The sequence below is a fragment of the Homarus americanus genome, unplaced genomic scaffold, assembly GCF_018991925.1.
Source record: "Homarus americanus isolate GMGI-L3 unplaced genomic scaffold, GMGI_Hamer_2.0 scaffold43895, whole genome shotgun sequence".
NCBI classification, from domain to species: Eukaryota; Metazoa; Arthropoda; class Malacostraca; order Decapoda; family Nephropidae; genus Homarus; species Homarus americanus.
In genome coordinates, this window is record NW_024738072.1 from 730,439 (window position 1) to 751,385 (window position 20,947).

The following is a 20,947-nucleotide window of genomic DNA, read 5'->3' on the forward strand; positions in this document are numbered from 1 at the left end:
GAGGACATAATAATAATAATAATAATAATAATCATAATCATAATAATAATAATAATAATAATAATAATAATAGTTAAGTTATAATTATCGAGTAATACCTAGCCACCAACCACGCCGAGTGTGCAAAACTCTACGGTGGCGCGCTGCCACGTTTCACTATCTATATCCCTTGTGTTGAGGAGACCTGCCCATCATAACAATAACAGCTAGCCAAATAATCATCTTCGTTATTATCCAATGTTAAAAGTGTCTTGTGGGTGACTGCAGCACTGTGTCCCTCCCTCACCTCCATCCTCCAATAGAGTACTCTCCATGATGATATGAACTCATGAGTTAATTGGAGTTGTATGAATTTTTCTTTACTTTAGTGTAATAGGTAAATCATGCTAAGAAGACAGTTTTAAATACACGAAATAGGGAGGCCAGTTGGTGATAAGGTTGACGAATATTATATGTAAAGAAAGTGTAAGGGAAAGAAGATATTCAAGCTACATAATTTTACTTGTCATGTTTGTATAACTTGCTATTTGCTTGTCTTGTTCATTTGTCATGTTCGCATAACGTCACTTATTTGTCAAAATCGCTTTTCATGATCCTTATCATTACCTCACTGGTCAAGCTCTCAAACAATACCTCACTGGTCAATCTCTCAAACATTACCTTATTTGGAGAGTTGTGGAAAGTAAGATTTTTCACTTGGGTCTTGTACCCTCCCTGATGGTACCCACACTTGGAGCAGCCGGCCAGGGCGGTGCAGCTGGCCGTATCATAGTTGACGAAGTCGGTGTCGGCGATATTGAACACATCAGACCCGGGAGCTGTGATGCCGCTCACCCTCGACCCACAGCCCTCAGGAGTGAGCAGGGAGGAATACCCGACCACCAGGGAGTTGAAGATGCCTGCGGTGTTGTAAATCTGTACTTCTGTGCCTCAACAACTGAGCTCCTTAACTACGCCGACTAAATTAGTTTATGCACTATAAAACAACATTTAGAATTAAGGAAGGTATACGAGTCTGTCCTCTGCTTGTGGTGAGGTTCAGGTGCTCTCTAAATCATTGTTGCCAATATTACGTTTCTATGATGACTGAACAAAAAAGTAATTCCCATTGGCACACACTAAGTCTTCGATATATATATATATATATATATATATATATATATATATATATATATATATATATATATATATATATATATATATATATATATATATATATATATATATATATATATGTGTGTATGCATGTATGTGGAATCAGAGAGATGGAACCAGCGACCCCCAGGACAGTTGGTGAACGCTGTTGTATCTACTCGTATGCCTCATCTCTTCTACAATGACTGACTCTTATTCTCTAATTACTAACGGCATCTTACACATTAGTTTATATCAATAAGTTATCTATTTAGGTCATCGTACAATTAGTTGTTAGTGAAGAGAATACGTTACCTGGGCCATCATCTTGGCCGAAGTTTCCTTTCACGTTGACCATCTCCAGCCCGTTCAAGTCATTATCCAGCGCCACGAAGTTGTGGAACTGCAATGCTCCCCCCAGCACCGCTTCTGCCCCTCGCTCACACCTCCACGCCGTGAAGTGCTCCCAAGTGGCCACCTGATCAGAATGACTGGTGAATCTCACATCCCTTTGCAAAACTGAAAAGTGAATTTTTACATATCATGGGCAAGACTAACTCTTAAATCCCTACCAAAGAACAACACGTGTGTCAACCAAGTTAAAGTCACACAATAAAGAGAACGTTGCTTTAAAAAACAACTGACGTTTTTGCTACAAAGGGACAATTTTTTGAGTTTATCGGTACAACGTAAAGGCAACTAATCTTCGTGTATAGTCGGATTTGCTGTTTCTTTTAAGACGCCGTTTACCATCTTAAAAGATCAATGTAATACCTGAAATAGGTTAGGTAAGATAGAGTCAGATCAGGTAGGTTTATATTATGAACAGTAGGGACTCACCTGGCTTATTCCCGTAGGGTAATAACCAGCTCTTGAGAACACCCAGAGCCCGTACCTGAACAACACAAAGAAGACCATGTTAGTAATGACCATACAGGTGACAACAACAGTAACCCTCCACCCTGACACTACACCCTTACTAATGACCATACAGTTTGTAGGAAGTATGGTGCACTTGCTCGAATATACCACCACCACACAACTCTATCATCACCACCACCACACAACTCTATCATCACCACCACCACACAACTCTATCATCACTACCACCACCACACAACTCTATCACCACTACCACCACACATCTCACCACTACCACACAACTCATCACTACCACACAACTCATCACCACTACCACATAACACCACCGTACACCGCAGAACACTACCACACTACACAACTACACAGCTCACCTGCCCAAGGAGTGAGCGGTGTTGTTAGCGAACTGGCCCATCCGTTGTCTGTTGGGAAAGGTGTTGTAGGCTCGGGAGGAGTAACCTGTCGGGCGATAGTCAAGGTGATACCAGAAGCCAAAGTGTGTTCCTCCAGCCACGGCGTTGCTTTGTATTATGTTGTCGGGGTTGGTCACCTGTTGGGGCATGACGAAGGTGTTGAATCAGGTCCTTATGTTATTATCTTTTTAATTAACATATATTAAGCTTATACGATACTAATAGGATGAATGAACACACACATGGCGTCTCTCTCTCTCTCTCTCTCTCTCTCTCTCTCTCTCTTACCACTTGCCAGCTCTATATTCAACACTCTCTTCACCTTCACAAAACCACAAGTACAAATTCGTCTATGTGTGAACACCTACCATTGGTAAGTGTGGGTATACTCGTACATCCCACAGCCTTTAAAACCCAGTCTTTCTTCAGTCATATAATCACAACCATAAGTCATCTCCCTCTCCAGTATACTGACCCAGAAAGCAGCAGGTGTGAAGTCTGTGTTGAGCATGGAGGATGAAGGCCTTGTAAACACGACCAGGTTATATTCCATGACATTCCCAACCTCAACGCCGTCTTCTGTAAATACCGCGTGGCCCTTCGTGTTGTATATGACGTTGTGGCGGACGGTGAGGTGTTGAGTGGCGTGGATGGTGATGGCACGGTTATAGTTGTGATGGAGAGAGCACCCACGCACGTACGAACCCTCCACGCTGCCCGCCAAGTGGAAGTTGATGGGGTGGCGACCCAACTGGTACGCCTAGTACAGGTGAGGTAACGGTAGTGAAGGTGGTGGTGGTGGTAGTGGTGATATTGGATATAGTGGTGATGGTGTTTTCGATGTAGTAGTGATAATGGAGTGCTGGAATATTGGAGGTAGTGGTGGTGGAGGTAGTGGTGGTGGTGTTGGAGGTAATAGTGAGGGCATTCGGATGTTGGGGCAGATGGAGGAGATGGTGGGGCAAGTTTAGATGATGGAGGGGCAGGTGGTGGGGCAGGTGGTGGGGCAGGTGATGGGACAGGTGATGGGACAGGTGATGGGACAGGTGGTGGGGCAGATTGGATATATTAAGAAAATATTTTATGATATAAACAGTAAAGTGATTAAAGGTTAATTAAATAAGTACCGAAATAACTCTGTACAGGCTCAAGTACTATCTATCCCTGGTAAATACTGTAATGCTGATAATAGGAGTTACTACACCAAGTGTCTTGTTTTGGGCAGACCAAGAAAACCTGATTTCCGAATTATTACATGGTTGAGAAAGTGTGTCCCTGAGACCTGACTGTTAATACAGGCCCCTGGTGTGGGTGTAACACAAGGAGGCAACGTGGCGGGGCCTTCAACTGAGTTCACCTTAACCTGTGACGTGACCCTCCCACGACCTTACTGCTCCCTGGTGTGGGTGAATACAGTACCAGCATCAAGCGCCACCTTACCTGGCCACCCTCGGTGATCTCCACATTCTCAAGGCGACCCCAGACAAGATCCTCGCTGGGCCTCTTCCCGGAGAACATGATCGTCGCCCCAAACTCATCACCGCCCAACTCGTCCCCAAACTTGCCATTGAAGCAAGGCGGAGTATTAAACTGACCTGTGGGGAGGAAACAATAAGACAGATCTGTGGGGAGGAAACATTAAGTCTGACCTGTGGGGAGGAAACAATAACTCTGACCTGTGGGGAGGAAACATTAAGTCTGACCTGTGGGGAGGAAAAAATAACTCTGACCTGTGGGGAGGAAACAATAACTCTGACCTGTGGGGAGGAAACATTAAGTCTGACCTGTGGGGAGGAAACAATAAGAATGGCTTGTGGGAAGGAAATAATCGAATGGTTGTTTTTATCAGGTAACACGACTAACACGACCTATCAGACCTCGCCGAGCTTCACAACCAACACTTACTCGGTGTACAAGTGTCATCAGATGGGGGAATTTGTTTATTAAAGTTTGTGTTGACAGCTCCTCGAACTTTGACATTTCGGGTTAAAAGTCCGACCTCGGCCTGTGTGTAAACAGTTCGACCCCCGAGAGTCTGCTGGAGGGAGAGGTGTTGGTACTGAAGAGGCTTAGTGAGAGTCACCAGTAGACCGTCTTCTGACACCGATTGGATTTCTCCCACTTCATTTTCGTTGTTGATAAACCTGAAAGAAAGGGAAAGTGTACAGTGGCAGCAGGTGGATGTGTGACCACGTTGTTTGTGTGAGTGGTGAGTCATTTCATTACATCTGTTCATTGAGTGTTTCCTTGCCAAAGAGTGAAGAAATCTAACACTCACATTCTCTCAGTGCTGGCGATGACAATATGGTCTTTAGGTTTCCAGGTAACACTCTGGGTGAGGGTGATGGTGGTGGCTCCGGCAGGTGCGGTGGAGGCTAGGTGAGTCCAGGTGACAGGTACATGTAAACCGTGAAGATCAAGGTTCCCATGACGCACCGCTATCACCTGTCAAGTCACGTGATTTTAATGGCGACAAAATGACAACAAGTACCTTAATGTGTCTCAAATATGTCAACAATTATCTCAAATTTACTCACTGTCTATCTCCCACATATAGCAATAATTATCTCAAACTTTCTCTCGAACTGCCTCTCAATTATGGCAACAAATATATCAAAATTAATCTCTATATTCAACAACATAAACCATTGATAATCCTCACAAAGTACAGGACAATATATTAATTAGAGGAATCAACTAATGCTTGTGGATAACTGAACTGATCAATTGCGCCTAAACAGAGACCAATATTATGATTTTCTTTTTAGTGAATCTCGGAATATTAAGCGTCTCTTGCTCTCTCTTCCCCCTTACTAGTCTCTCTCTCTCTCTCTCTCTCCCCTCCTCTTTCCCTCCCTCCCTCTATCTCTCTCAAAAACCATTTCACATTACCTTAGCGCCGTAGATAGGAAGTTCAATGGAGCGGGTGTTTCCATGTAGTTCGATGACCGCTTCGCCCGGGTAAGGCTCCGTCTCCGTGCCCACCACCAGTGACCCGCCCTCCACTATTAGGATGTACTCCGCCCGCAGGATGATCTCCGTGGCCTCCTGGTCGAAGGTCACCTGGCCTCCTGAGAGACACACACAGGTGAGATATAGTGGATTAACACACAGGTGAGGTTCTCTTAGTGATACATACAGAGTGAATGAGAGAGAGAGAGAGAGAGAGAGAGAGAGAGAGAGGCGAGGCAGATGAGACAGAGATAGAGAGAGATAAGGCGAAGGGAGAGAGACAGAGATGAGAGACAGACGATATAAAAAGAAAGAGAGAAACGAGACAATAAGAGAGAGAGAGAAGCATAAGAGAGAAGGGACATGAAAAAGAGAAGTAATTGCCTAGGATACAACTGAACTGATAAGATAAAGAACGAGTAAGCCAGATATAGTCTCCACAGCACTGATTAGCATTTGGTTTGAACACATAACCTGTGTATCTGGGGACGGATTTAAGAGACATCGATCTTGGGCTGTGTTGCTGGGTCCACTCATATAAACATCTGTCATTTGTCTGTTGTGGTTGAATTCCTTCCCGCTAGTGACAGTGTGGATACAGAACACTGTATACTAAGCCTTCGGTACACAAAGAAACGGCGTTCACTTCCAGAAGTTTTAAACTAAGATACCCAATTACATCTGGGTGAACCGAGAGCGCCCGGGAATCGAACCCCTGAACCCAAGAACAAGAGGCGAGTGTTGTATCCACTCGACCGCCGCACTTCTTCACTTCCTTGCTAAAGACTAAGATTTACCCAATAAATTAGTTTTTTAGGAAACATTCTCGTCAACATTGTGTGGTCGTCATCTTTCCTGATCAGAGTGCAACAAACCTGCATGTAATTTTTGTCAGTGTTATTTACCGGTGGAATTTAGGGGTTAATTAACTCCCGAAAAATTGACTGATAATTACGTCAACAGGGATAAGCTATGTTGGTTTATACAAAGTTTGTATTAAATAATCTAACCGTGAATACAAACTCCAGCCGTTCTTGGGTGTATATTTTGTTTACCTATGACTCGGTTGTCGTATACCAACTTCAGTTCGGATTAAACTTTGTAACAATTATTCACTTTTGTGCCTCAGTCTTGTTCACTTGTTCCACTTTAACAGTCAGTCTTGTTCACTTGTTCCACTTTAACAGTCAGTCTTGTTCACTTGTTCCAGGTTAACAATAAAGAGACTAAACAAAGGTGTGTGGAACCATAACATCGCGGTCCAGTGTGCACAACATCGCGGTCCAGTGTGCACAACATCGCGGTCCAGTGTGCACAACATCGCGGTCCAGTGTGTTGAGGTTTGTTTTGTTTGTGGAATCTGAGTTTTTCACAGCTTTCCGAATTTGTTCACTAACTCTACCAGGCACCCGAGAGAACCCTTTTAGCCCGAGTGATATACAGTACCAGGTGTTCGTTGACGTATGTTTTGAGAGGTTACAGGCGAGTGCTGGTGGATATACTGACTCAGGAAGGACACTCCATAACGTTAAGTCTTCTCCTTTATATAAATACATTACAATGAAACGTCCATATAACAGACTTCTCTCTACATGTAATCCGTTCGATGAGAGGGGTTTCACAATTAACGGATCTTCGATATAACGGACTTTTATATCTATGTAGTTCATTATATGGACGTTTCACATCTAACTGACCCTCGACTTTGATCTCCATACAGTCCATTAAATAGAGGTTTCGCTATATGCAGGTGCAACGAAAGAGAACCACTCACTCGAGGTTAATAACAATAATAATAATAATAATAATAATGATAATAATGAAAATAATGATGATAATAATAATAATAATAATAATAATAATAATAATAATAATAATAATAATATAGTTAAGTTATAATTATCAAGTAATACCTAGCCACCAACCACGCCGTGTGTAAAACTCTACGGTGGCGCGCTGCCACGTTTCACTGTCTCTGTCCCTTGTGTTGAGGAGACCTGCCCATCATAATAATAACAATAACAGCTAGTCAAATATTCATCTTCGTTATTATCCAGTGTTAAAAGTGTCTTGTGGGTGACTGCAGCACTGTTAGGTTAGGTATTGTTAGGTTAGGTTAGTCGAAAGTGATGAAGAAACTAGATATTAGTTAAAAAAATATTCTCGAATATTGTCAATTATTAAAGGTCGATATATCAACATGAAAGTCATACCTGGATGGGAATAAGATCTTAAACTATGACTACATATGTCAGGTGTTATTACATATTTGTGATTTTATCTAAGAAACTGATCAGCAACAGTTAAACTATACAAAGTGACAAAGTGAGCATGACTAAACACACAGTGGATGATTTAGACAGTAGTAAAGACCTTCCCAAAGAAGTACAGACCCTTGATGAGGAGCATCTTGAGCACAGGTGTAGACTGATCAAGCAGAATGGTCTGGTTCTCGTTGACCACCACCAAGTGACCCTCAGAAGGAACGGTGTCACCTCCCCACGTGAACTCTGAACTCCAGAGGTCAATGTAGAAAAATTTAATGTCATCGTTCTGAAATGGTAAATAAAACCTAAGACGAAAAAATACTGATAATGCAAATAAAACAAAGAAAATAGAATTCAAATGAATTAGTGAGTTAATATGAAACCAATAATCAAACAGTAATTAAATATTAGAAAGATGGTTGTATGTATAGAAAGTTAAACAAGAATTAAGTTGTCTGAAAAAAAGGTAAAATATTGAAAATGTAGATAATAAAATAACCAATAAAAATACGTAATAAAATATTATGAAATTCCCTCAAATAAGTAATTAATATTCCAGTGATAAGTAATTATTATTTTATCAATATAGAACTAATATTTAATCAACGGGTAAGTAAATAATTAATCAACAATGTTAAATATCTAAACGTCAGGTAATTCCAATTTAATCATCAGGTAAATAATATATAGACAACGGGTAATTATCTCCACATCAACAGGTAACCAACAGAACATCAACAGGTAACCAACAGATCCATTAACAGGTAGTTACATTGAGGGCGTAGCCAGCTTGGGGAACTGTGACGGTGACGGGGAAGCTGCCAGGGCCCGCATGAGCCTCCGTAACACATGTAATGGTCGTAACACTCTCAGTCATCACCAGGCAAGGTGATCCATCGATGGTCACCTCGTTATCTGAAGGGCTGAGAAGGGCGTTACTGTGGGCGTTATTACTGTTATTGTTGGTGTTATTTATGTTATGAGTGCTGCTTTCGTTATTAATGGTTATTGTTATTCCTGGTGTTATTATATCTCAAGGTAGTTATTGACATTTTGGGGAGAACTGGAAACTAAAGATAAAGACTCGTTCAAAAAAATTAAGTTAAATTCAGAAACAGAAGTGAATGTGAGAGGAAGAGGAAGACGGAGACGAAGATGGAGTGAAGGTGTGGAAGGCAGAAGAGGTTTGAGGAAGAGGAGGGTGGTGTAGGGAAGTTTTGGCAGGGGTTTATAAGAAATAATTACCTGACACGCCTCTCATAACTGTTGATGGAGTTTAGTGGAGTTACTTATTCACAACAAGACTTTAGTTGATGAAACATAGTATACAGTAACAACACTTTAACGCCATTGTCACATTTAATTTTCTACGTTTTAACTTTTTTTCTTGTCTGTAGTTTAAGTTATAAAAGAAGAAAAGTAAGATTTAATACAGGACAGGTCACGACAGGTCACGGATTGTTAATTTCTAATATTTTGTCTAGTATCATATACAGTATCAGTAAATCATATTATAGTTTGGAATAAAGTTAGATGGTGAGCCTAATGTACCTTGAGAAATGTATGTTTTAGAGTGCCTAGAAGTGTGGACACGATACACCCTCAGCCACACAGGTCGCTATTTATGCAACAGACAACGCGGAAAATCGGTTCTTCATATTACTTCATAAATTTGTACATGGCAAACAATACGAATATCTTCACTGTACACAATGATGTATGAAATAAATATTACATCCATAGGGAATCATCTATGTATCTGGTTAAAAACAAAACTGCATAATAGTGGTTACAATGTGGCCAAATATTCCTCACAGTCTATAATATGTTTACTTGAGTTCTAATACCAAAAGGTGTAAGAGAACAAGGAAACAATGCTTGATACTAATTCATATAACATCTATGTAAACCTATCCTTAACCTGTAACTCATTTTCAAAGTGTTTACAGGAATCTATTTCACATTGCTCAACAGTAACTCATCCCTCATTGGACAAGAGAGTGATTGACGAACACCCGTGGTGGTGGTTGGTGGTGGGTGATGGTTGGGTGATGGTGAGGAGTGATGGTGGTGGGTGATGGTGGTGGGTGATGGTGATGGTAGGTGGGTGATGGTTGGGTGATGGTGAGGAGTGATGGTGGTGGGTGATGGTGGTGGGTGATGGTGATGGTAGGTGGGTGATGGTTGGTTGATGGTGAGGAGTGATGGTGGTGGGTGATGGTGATGGTGGTGGGTTATATTAAACAACAGAGATGAATCAGGAAGATAACTATAGTGGTTTTGTTGGACGGTAGAAGAGTGACCACAGGAGAACATGCTTGGTACAGCAAGTGCTCCGAAGATACTGACTGACCACCAAAAAAGGAAGTTTAGAAAGTAGAGTGCCACGACGAAAGTTTCCCCATAATACCTAAGAGAGGATGAATAAAGACCCTTCAAGACCTACCGTTAAATAGCTACTGTGAAAGATGCCCGAAACCCTTAATAATATCTACCATCCACAATAAACAGATAAGGCCACCAAACCTACGCAAAGTTATCCCCTGTGATGGTAAGTTGTGTGCCGCCCGCCGTGCCTCCCCTGGCAGGTGAGGCGCCCGTGATGGTTGGGGTGAAGTTGCCGTCGTAAGTAAATCCGTTAGATGCTGTCTGCTGTGAACCATCAGGATTAGACACCACCACGTCACACGCCACCACAGTCACCCCATCTGTAGAACACAACTAAGGTCTTTAACCATCTATTCTGCATTAGTAAATACTCACATCAACAGCTAAATATTAAAGGCTCCTGTGTGGGAAGGTTTAACTGAACGACTACAGGTCTGGGTGTTACAGGTTAGCTCATGAATAGATCCATCACACTGTCGAATGGTTCTCAAGTAAGTGAGTTAAAAAGAACACATTTTAGAAGCAGAGGGTAGAATCGGACAACTTTTATTTGTATAGTTTAGATACCAGATGAATGATCGACATGGGGAAAGTTGAATGTAAACAGCTTTTGTTATATCACCAGCTGAGACGGTCTTATATCACCAGCTGAGACGGTCTTATATCACCAGCTGAGACGGTCTTATATCACCAGCTGAGAAGGTCTTAAATCACCAGCTGAGACGGTCTTATATCACCAGCTGAGAAGGTCTTATATCACCAGCTGAGACGGTCTTATATCACCAGCTGAGACGGTCTTATATCACCAGCTGAGACGGTCTTATATCACCAGCTGAGACGGTCTTATATCACCAGCTGAGACGGTCTTATATCACCAGCTGAGACAACAACTTACCTCACGAGACAAACACTCACACCACCATTTTATGACTTAAATAACTCGCATATTGGAGTTACCACAACCATTCACAATCTAACTTATGACAACAACTATAATAACCTCGTGAGACTATAGAGATCTGACCTGGAATCTTAGGAGGTACGGTGCAGGTGATGGAGGTAGATGTAGAGGTCGGATTGGAGGTACAGGTACTGCCACACACACCGACTGTGGTCCCTCCCTCGGGGTCGAATCCGTGTCCACTTATAACTATATCTATGCCGCCGAACCCTCCTGTAAAAAAAATATATATACGGATTTATTTATTTTATTTATATTTTAATAATCTAAGAAAGTCATCACCTTAAAGTTCGTCTTCCACCAACCTAATACTACCTGAGTGGGGGGGTTAGGTTAGGGTTAGGTTAGGTTATTGATCAGGATAGATAGAACCAAACAGTTAATTTGTGGAAGTAAAGAAAGGATATGATGTATTGGAGAGAAGTAGGAGGAAGGAAGAGAAAGATTGAGGGAGGAAGAGGGAGACAGAGGGAGGGAGGTAGACAGAGGGAGGAGGAGGGAGGGAAGAAAAGGGGTGAGGGTAAAGAAGGACAGATAAACGGAGGGACGAGGTAAGGAAAATGTGGGGAAAAGGAGGAGAGAAAGATGGAGAAGGAATAAAACGATGGAACGAAGAAAAAAATTATAAGGAGACAGAGGGAGAAAGTGAGGGAGAGATAAATAAGGATGGAGGGAAGGAAGAGAAGTGTATCAAATATATCGAGGGATGGAGGAGAGATAAGGAGGAGGGAAGGAGGAAGATGAAAGGGGAGGAAGAGGAAATAAAAGGATAGGAGGGAAGGGGTGTGGTAGAGAGAGAGAGAGAGAGGGGGGGGGGGATTACTCCTCCCTGTGCCATAGAAGACAATACAGTAATTTCCAACATCAACACATAACTTCACCAGACTATATAACCCAACATCAAGTTTATCAGACTAGGTTAACTCCTCCCACGGTTACATACTTCCTGTTAACTCACAAGGTTAATGTTAACATGATATCCGGAGAAACTATCTTCACAAAGTTAACTGACCTGTGGTTGGTGATACAGAGGTGATGGAGAAGCTGTAGGTCACACTGCGGTCACCATTTGAGTCACCATATTGGGAGTCACGGACCACGACGGCGTGTGACCCTCCTGCTAGGTCAGGTGCCTGTGGGGGAACAGTAGTGATCTTAGTTTAATACCCAACAGCAATACCTGAATAAATTTTCTATCCAGTAACTTATTCAACCTGTGTGTGTGATCATTGTTAACTAGGCTGACCTCCTCCTGAAGGTCAGAAACGTTTTGCTGTATATCAGTGTTGAAGTCTGAGCAATTGTAGCGTTATCAAGATCAGATAGATCCGACACACCCAAAAAAAAAAAAAAAATGGATCCACGCGGACACCTTGAGGTACTCCACAGGTAAACGGCGACCCGAGAGGAAATTTTTAATGAAAATTCAAATTGTGAGCGACACCCCAGCAACTACAAGTTCTGGAGGGAATCAACAAGGTCCTCACGAGAATAATCACAAACATAATGACAACTTGGTCACGTACTCGTATGTTAAGTGTCTCTATAGATTTGGTCTTGAGATGTAGGTGTATGGGAAATTACCAGGGTGTACGGCAGCTTATTCTTCCAGAACTATTTATTTGTCTTGTCAAATATCTGAGAAAATACGTAAACCCAATAAAATATTTTCATGGGAGGAACAACTCACACATATACGAGGAAAATGTGTGAGTCTTGTGTTAATATATGTAGAGCTGAAGTAAAAATGGCTGAAGTACAGGAACAATAATAACCTACATAATATCTGAACTTAACATTGATTAGGGTAGAAGAAAAATTTGTGCTGAACACTTACAGAACACGTGACGGTTGTATCAGTAGCAGCGGTGACAGTACAAGTGGTTCCACCGATCAGGACCTCGGGGTCACTGCCAGACAGCCTCAGCCCAGTGCCACTCACAGTCAATACAGTCCCAACCTCCACGTCCATGCTCGGCCTAAGAAAGGAGACAAAATATATGTGTAGAGTTAAAGGAAAGTTTAGTTTGTTCCACAGAATATAATACACGTGACCAGACCTTAACACTTGGTTTGATCATATAGATTTTTTTAATAAATTAATTATTTAATCTGTTAACATATTGTGTATACTATTATATATATTTTCAGACGTAAGGATTTTATTTTTAGTGTCGAAATTGACTTAAAACAACCGTGTTAGACTTAACAGTCCAGGATAATGAGAGGCCCCAGTTGCAGCTCGGTAATAAAATAACATTTTAGTTTTTTACAATATGAAATTGGCTGCATGATGTAGTGCTGTGTATATCAACTAGAGCTGCCACACTCACGTGATGGTGGTAAGAACTGGAGAATTGGCAGTGAGGTAGGTGAAGGCCGAGGGCGAGGTTATGGTGACGCCTGCTGAGCTGAGCACCACGTCGACAGCGCCTGCGTCATGAGCTGAGGTGCGGCAGGTGATACCATTGACACTGGCACTCTCCACCTGACATACCTGGCCCCCCGTTGTTACGCTCACCTCACCAGGTGTAAAGCCAGAGCCAATTAGGGTGAGGAGGGTACCGCCGTTGATGCTGCCTTCAGTAGGGATCACCATCGTGACCACCGGGCTCGTGGTAACCTCTACATCCTGGTTCACTGCGGCGTTCCCGAGGCCATCTATACTGACAGATATTGTATATGTCCCAGCGGGCAGACCAGCTGACTGACACACGATATTTTCGTCAGAGACAGAGCTGGGTTCACACGGGAACTCTGTTTGGTCTGTGTCGCGTCTCACGCGGGAGACCTTCAGTACTGGCGCTTCATCAGCCGCAGGAAGACTGCCAGCGACGCGCCACACCTCTCTTCTCTCCCGAATAGACATGGTAGGAGTGTTGGTGACTGCGCTCCACATATTCCCAGCGTCCAAGAATTTGTCAAAGGCGTCAAAGGAGTCACTTGCATGACGCTTAATTCGTCCACTTACAGTTTCCTCATTTGAAATATCATCTTCATCAAAAACAGACGGTCCATCATAGTTCTCAGCAGTCCTCTTGCGTCTTGCAGAAGTCTTAATGAACGTGACGATCACCTTCGAAGGATCTGAGCCAAACAGTGACCCGGTGATGTTAAAAGTCTCCCCAGACACGCTGACGTTACTCACTGACGAGGTGACGGTGTCGCTGAAGGTGAACTCCATCCCTTGCTCCAATTCAACGGGAATCTGTAGAAAATCGAGTATATTCAGTCATCTGTTTTACTTATCAACTTTCGTCATCTCTAATAGATGCGGTGGAACAATACACCTCTCCCATAACTGTCAGCGTTTGTTTACCACAATGCATTCTGGAGCATACACTTGGTCGGGTCAGCCATCTTTGTTTTTATCCCGCTTGAATTATATATCCAGCTGCACTTTGTTGCTAAAAGGTCAAAAGAAAACTATTGTGTTCTAGACTGTTTCAACGACAAGACGAACGCCTTCTATCAGTCACCAGTCTTCAATAATTCACTTTAAAACCTCCCTTTAACATCACTCCAATAACATTACTCACACCTCAACATAAACGACCTCGGTTTGTCCCATAATGCATTGCGGTAATTAAACGATGATACGCAATTATGCTTACACCATACTGGGAAGGGTGGAAGGCTGACAGGTGAGGTGGGGTGGGGTGGGGTGGGGTGGGGTGGGGCGGAGCGGGGTGGGGCGGGGTAGGGTAGGGAAAGGTAGGGTGAGGTAGGGTGTGTTTACTTCAACAGAGGCAGGAAGGAACTGACATAGGTTACATATCATCTATTATGTTTCTGACTCACAGAATACAACAAATAATTCCTACACCTAAAACATATATAAAATATTTTAACAATACTGCAACACTAAGATAAAAATAAAATAATGATTCATCCAAAATATACAAAAAAAAAAGATGATTTTTTTTTCATGTATGTAATTAAAATATTTTTTTAACTCATTCATGGCAATACATTTTAAGTTTAATATTAGTTACATATTTCCATGCATAAAATATCATAAAAACGTAATTACTGAACCAAAATGTATTACAAAATATACCAACTGTTGCCACAAGGTACTCGGACAACATGGCAGGTAGTGACGTCATGAGGAGTAGCTGTGTGGAGGGGTAACGGAGGCAAACTCGTGTATGTCTTATGTTGACAGATGCTGCTAAGGGTAGTACAGATCTCAGTCAGGTTCAGAGAAGACTGATCCTGAATGCACTTATTATTTAGAAGTAATTTAGAGCGTCTTCAAGAGGTCAATTGGTGTTAAATTGTGAAGGAGCCAATACCCAAAATTAAAAATACCTGTTACAACAACTAATAAATTTTACAAGAAAAACAACAAAAAAAGCGTAAGTTAAATTCCTACGTCAACATCCTAAATAACAGTTAACATTAATAACACCAATAACTTATCTGTTATGTTGAATACAGCTCAGCCACGTAAGTATAACAGCTCAGCCACATAAGTAAGATAAAAAAATATCTAGATATCACCAAGAGAACTGTGGAAGCAGCGTCAGTGTCGGGAGTTAAACTGACCACCAGCCGTACCAGTGAGGTGGGTGGCGGGAAACTACGGCTCTCTGGTGATCACAACCATAACTAGTCTATAATGGTTGTTATGAGCAAGATAAACTAATTGAAGTATTCTAACTAAATACACACTATTTTCATGTAATGCAAGGGGTAAATATTTCTTAAAGTGATACTAATCGGTTCACATCTGATAGTTACTGTATAATATTTTCCACCCAGGAAAAAATCAGGAAATATGGAAGCCACTTTTTGTACATTCTATTTCTATAAGCGCCAACTAAGAGACCTTGAGAGTCAATCGTGTGTCTCGTGGCGTCATTTGAGGGCGTGAAGGAACGCCTCAGATGAAAGTTTAAAAATAAATTCTATCTTATTTTAAGCTCCAGAATACACATATAATGATCACAAAAACTGTCTAAAATAAAATGACACTCCTGAAATGTTGTGAATACAGCCAGACCTCGCTCATCCGGACTCGAAAGAAAAAGGTATCGAACCCCAAAGCTTCACACAAACTGTTGCTAAATGGTCCGAAACGTCACTAGTCGACCTCCTTCATTACTGGCAGCACCCGGAGCTCCTACCAGGCTGTGTTACCTCCTTCACCCTCTGTGATACTTAGGGTAAAATACTAAGAGGAAACTATTAAATACAAACTCTAATTATCTTATTTAAGTATCTATCATCATATCCTAACCTAATTTGACCGAAACTAACCTAAAGCACAAAATTATCGCAGTATGATTAGTACACGACGCACAAATATTATAAATTATTTCTTGGTTTGACCAAATAAATAAGAAATTCAGTTTTTCCTTATGACTATTGAATACCACACACCGGTTTATGTGGGTTGTGTGACAGGTGTGCTCAGTTACCCCACACCTGTCATCTGGGTTGTATGACAGGTGTGTTTGCTTACCTTGAGGGCAGAGAGAGTGAGGTAGAGGAGGACGCTACCAGCCGGGGCGGGGGGGGAGGAGCAGGTGATGGAGGTGGGGGACACACTCACCACCTTACAGCTGTTTGATCCCAACTTCACTGAAGCAATGTTGTCGAAGGCCTGGAGTCCACTCCCTGGTGGGTGAGAAAAGAAAAAGGTTAAAAAAATCCCAAATAGACAAAAAAAAAGAGGTCAGTTCTCACAAAGTGTCTCCACACATTGAATTTATGTGACATTAGGCTGCGTTCACACCAAACGAGTCGCGTCGAGTCACCAGTCATTTAACTTGAGTCAATTTGACTCTTTTCCGTTCACACAGAAAGAGTCAAGAAGAGTCACGTTTGTCAATATCCTGTCAGCTGTCAAGCAGTATGGACACAGTCTCTCTCAGCCTTACATACTCTGTGGTGGATTCGGCGGCGTAGGAGGAAGAGGAACCGAGTATGGCTGCAGGAACTCAACACCAAAAGACCAGATTCCTTCAGTCTCACGTTTACACGCTTAACCATTCACAAGCTCAGCCTTCAGTGTGGCACAGAGCTCCCTCTAGGCAACACTAGACACAGTGACCACCGCTAGCCAAACTACGGGAGTCAATTTGCTGTGACCTTACCTCGAGAGAGGTCATATAAAGAAGGATATAAATGATGTTATCAAATAAGAAAAAGAAGGTAAAAATCGTGATTGTAGTGATGAGTCCTGACCTTTGATAGTGACGATGGTGCCCCCGGCCAAGGACCCTTCTGTGGGCTGTAGTGAGGTCACGACGGGCACTACGATGACATCAATGTTGTGTTCATTACTACTGACCTCAGTATTGGCTGTGCCTCTGGAGGGTAGAAGGGGGCTGGTAAGTGGCATATGTGTTGTTACTTGTTTAATACATATAAATCTTCACAGAGGGACAAACACACACAATATATATATATATATATATATATATATATATATATATATATATATATATATATATATATATATATATATATATATATATATATATATAAATAAAGTTTCAGAACACCTAACCTAACGTACAGTAATTTTTCATGCCAGTAAATCTAAGGACAGTAAACTAAAATTACATTATCTCAATAATGAGATCTGGTGTGAAGAGAGACTAGGAAGGTAGGAGGAGTCAGGCCAGAATACGCAACAACATAACAGTGTTGGTGTCATAACTGAGCCTTTGTACCACCTGCCCTTTGATGGAACTGACAACCCTCTGAAGGTTGTGAGTCATAGTACCTGGAGGAGAGAGGGATCTGTGGGTGTTGACGTCGTACAACTTCGTGGATATATATTAAAGACTGTATAGACTTCCTATAGTGTCAACAGCTCGTGTGGGAGTTATAGTGTCAACAGCTCGTGTGGGAGTTATAGTGTCAACAGCTCGTGTGGGAGTTATAGTGTCAACAGCTCGTGTGGGAGAACTAACACTAGCGAGTGGATCGATATGTAGAGAAAATTACCTTCAAGGGTTTGTGTTGTGACCGTGGTAACTTGACTACATTAGTACGGTGAATATAAGTAAGACTGGATGACAATGAAATGAAACTGAATCATTATGAGTCATAATGCCGTAATTCCGACTGTGTTTTACCGAATGCTTTGATTGGTTGTCTTGTGACCGGCTACAAGACCATGGCGTCATAAAAATGTTTTCTTTGTTAAATGTGATACATATATAAGATATAAGTAACAATTCATTTCCTTTTGACAATTATTAAAAGGGTGAATATCATAGAGAATGCACTGTTGAAATGGATAACCATTATAAAATATATAATTCTAAAATGACTGATAAAATAACAACAAATAAAGAACTAACAGTAAAGGACTCACCGAAAGTCGATGTATAACGGCGTGTAGATGCTTTTGACTAAGGCTTTACAGTGAAAGTCATATGAAAGGCACTGAACTCAAGGCGGATCCAGCGAGGGATCCCCCCCCCCCCTTTTTCATCAGAAAACTCCAATACTTTTCCTTATTGCAGTATTGTACTCAGGCATTTTTGTATAGTAAAAATTAATTACTATTGACCTAAGAATATCCCCTAATATCAAGTGCATATGGCTTCAAATGGCCTCCAAATGCCCAGGATATTGGTCAGATTCACCCAAAAAATTTTGTGGGAGCTTACAGTACCCCCTCTTCCTCCCCCAGATGAATGGGCTCGCTTTGCTGGCCTGGTTCCCCCGCCCAAACTTCTTGGACCCTCCCCCTTTTGATATTCCTGGATCCGCCCCTGGAACTCAAACATGGAACAGGACGAAATAACTCTCTTTGTGTTCCTAGTAGACGTCATCCTCTCGTGCCAACTCATCATAAAGAAGTATGGCTAAACTATGGATTATAAAATGAAGGAAATAAAATAAAATGCCTTCGTAATCATTATATATCATTTTTATGACCCCAAAAGGCCCAATTAACAATTTCGGTATTTTTCCGACTGGCCACCGGGGCCGGTACAGGGACGTCACGATCTACCGACTGCGTCATCGAATTTCATTTTTTTTACCGTCTAGCAGACGAATTTCTGTCAAACGGCAGCACTGATTGTCATTATGAACCGGTGGTGAATGCATTCGAATATTTAGAAGTAATGTTCAATAAAGAGAGAAATGGAAACATGAAAGAAGACAATAAGGGACACAGGAGGAGGTGGGTCTTAGAGAGTGTGAACAGTGAGAAGAAATAACACGACGACACAAGGTTTATTTTCTTATGTACAGATGTAAGGCTTAAGTGTTTCAGATCAGCGACACTTACAGACTGAGGGTAATGAAGATGGGGAATTTGAAAAGGAATATACGAGTTATATAATAGAGTTTAGAGGGAAAACATAAGAATTAAAAGAGTCTCCAGAGAGCTAAATGGTTAAATGAACACTAAAGATAATTAAAGTAGGAGTTTGATGGTGTATAGATCAGACCATTGAAATTATACCTCCAATAATGACTGTGGGTCGTGTGCAGCACTAGAGTCGCTTTGTGGTGATAACATGAGCGAATCTGATCAACTCAAATTAGTACACACTTATTTTTTTCTTGTTGTGAAACTTTGTGAATTATTAAGGAGTCAGAGATTCATTTTATATACTGAGTAAGTAAGCTGAAAATATTATAAAGTACGTCATTATGTAGATATTTGTAAAGCTTCCCTTGGCAATTTCCTGTTCAACACAATTCTCACTGTTATATTGTCTTTTATCTCAGGGTTGTGTATCCATTAATCTACCTTACATGAATAGAGGAAAGATAAATAAATAATGGACAAATGGAAAGATAAATAATCAATTAATAAATAAAAAATCTCAGGTTAAGAACTAAAAACTTACTGATGACTGCATAAACAAGTCTTACCTGTTAATGATGGTGACTTGGAGAGGGAATGGCACCAGGGATACGAGATGTGATAGGTCGTCCAGGTTACAGGTGAGGGAGGTGAGGGAGGAGGTGATGACGGTGCAGGTAGCGGCGCCCACCTGCACCTGTACCTGACACAGCACCGTACTGAACCCTGACCCACCAATGGTTAGCTCCGATCCGCCTCTCACCTGTACCCCACCTCTGCCAACACACACACACGTGAAAGGGAATTATTACAAGGAATTATATGATGATTATTTGATAATTATAGGTGAAATTATAGGCATAGGCGTAAATATAAGCTAGGAAAGGAAGATGGAGATGAATTTGATGACTTATGAATGGATGAACAGACGGTCAGACGGACAATTTTTAATATAGACAGACATGCACAGATAGACAGAGACATATACGGATACAAAATAGTTTACAAAGAAATAACAATACATATCTTTATTTATCCTCAGTAAAATAATAAAATGTGAACTGATGGGATGAGAAATGAAACCAACAATTTAAACCGGAAACAAAAACATTATTTCGTATTTCTACTATTGTTATTTTTTTAGCTCTAATTGCTGAATGTATTTTATCATTAATGTTCAAGTTTCATCTACGGGTTATAATATATTTTTCCTACACATTTTTATTCGGTAGAGAGAAAAATACTAATATTCTATACTCAACGAAAAAAAATAATAATAATCTATCACCAAAAAAATATTCTTAATAATAAAATATAAACGATGATCAATGATAATAAATTCGAGTCCTATTGAAGAGAAATATGATAAAGGTTCTACCATAAGACAACAGTGAGACTCCAGGTAGCGTTGTGAAGCATGATGGTAGACGAAGACCTGAGACTACCAGTACAACAACAACCTCTCGTATGCTTCTCAGAGTTCTCACAATTTAAGCGAAAAAAATAGATGATTTTAGCATGTAGAGTTGTAGACAAGATGGCATCGAACTGAAGGTCCTATAAGAGAGTATAAAGAATCTAACATTGAATCTTATCTATTTATTTATATTCCTTTATGGTTTCGTTTATTTAATTCTTGATATAAATCGCTCTTCACCAGATTAAA

General features: G+C 41.1%; 1 protein-coding gene across 1 annotated transcript in view; it reads right to left on the reverse strand.

The window, feature by feature from the left end:
• The window catches only part of LOC121873710 (fibrocystin-L-like), an 88,312-nt gene that overhangs the window by 37,032 nt on the left and 30,333 nt on the right, over positions 1-20,947 (reverse strand). The window contains exons 31-49 of the mRNA XM_042377412.1: positions 19,851-20,057; positions 17,190-17,314; positions 16,465-16,619; positions 13,328-14,202; positions 12,832-12,973; positions 12,007-12,127; positions 11,058-11,207; positions 10,176-10,353; positions 8,418-8,568; positions 7,772-7,931; positions 5,319-5,497; positions 4,705-4,871; positions 4,332-4,570; positions 3,867-4,021; positions 2,902-3,186; positions 2,388-2,563; positions 1,975-2,029; positions 1,450-1,612; positions 661-899 (exon numbers count right to left, since the gene is read on the reverse strand). Coding sequence (XP_042233346.1) covers positions 661-899; positions 1,450-1,612; positions 1,975-2,029; positions 2,388-2,563; positions 2,902-3,186; positions 3,867-4,021; positions 4,332-4,570; positions 4,705-4,871; positions 5,319-5,497; positions 7,772-7,931; positions 8,418-8,568; positions 10,176-10,353; positions 11,058-11,207; positions 12,007-12,127; positions 12,832-12,973; positions 13,328-14,202; positions 16,465-16,619; positions 17,190-17,314; positions 19,851-20,057 — 3,922 coding nt within the window. The remainder of the gene's footprint in view (positions 1-660; positions 900-1,449; positions 1,613-1,974; positions 2,030-2,387; positions 2,564-2,901; positions 3,187-3,866; positions 4,022-4,331; positions 4,571-4,704; positions 4,872-5,318; positions 5,498-7,771; positions 7,932-8,417; positions 8,569-10,175; positions 10,354-11,057; positions 11,208-12,006; positions 12,128-12,831; positions 12,974-13,327; positions 14,203-16,464; positions 16,620-17,189; positions 17,315-19,850; positions 20,058-20,947) is intronic.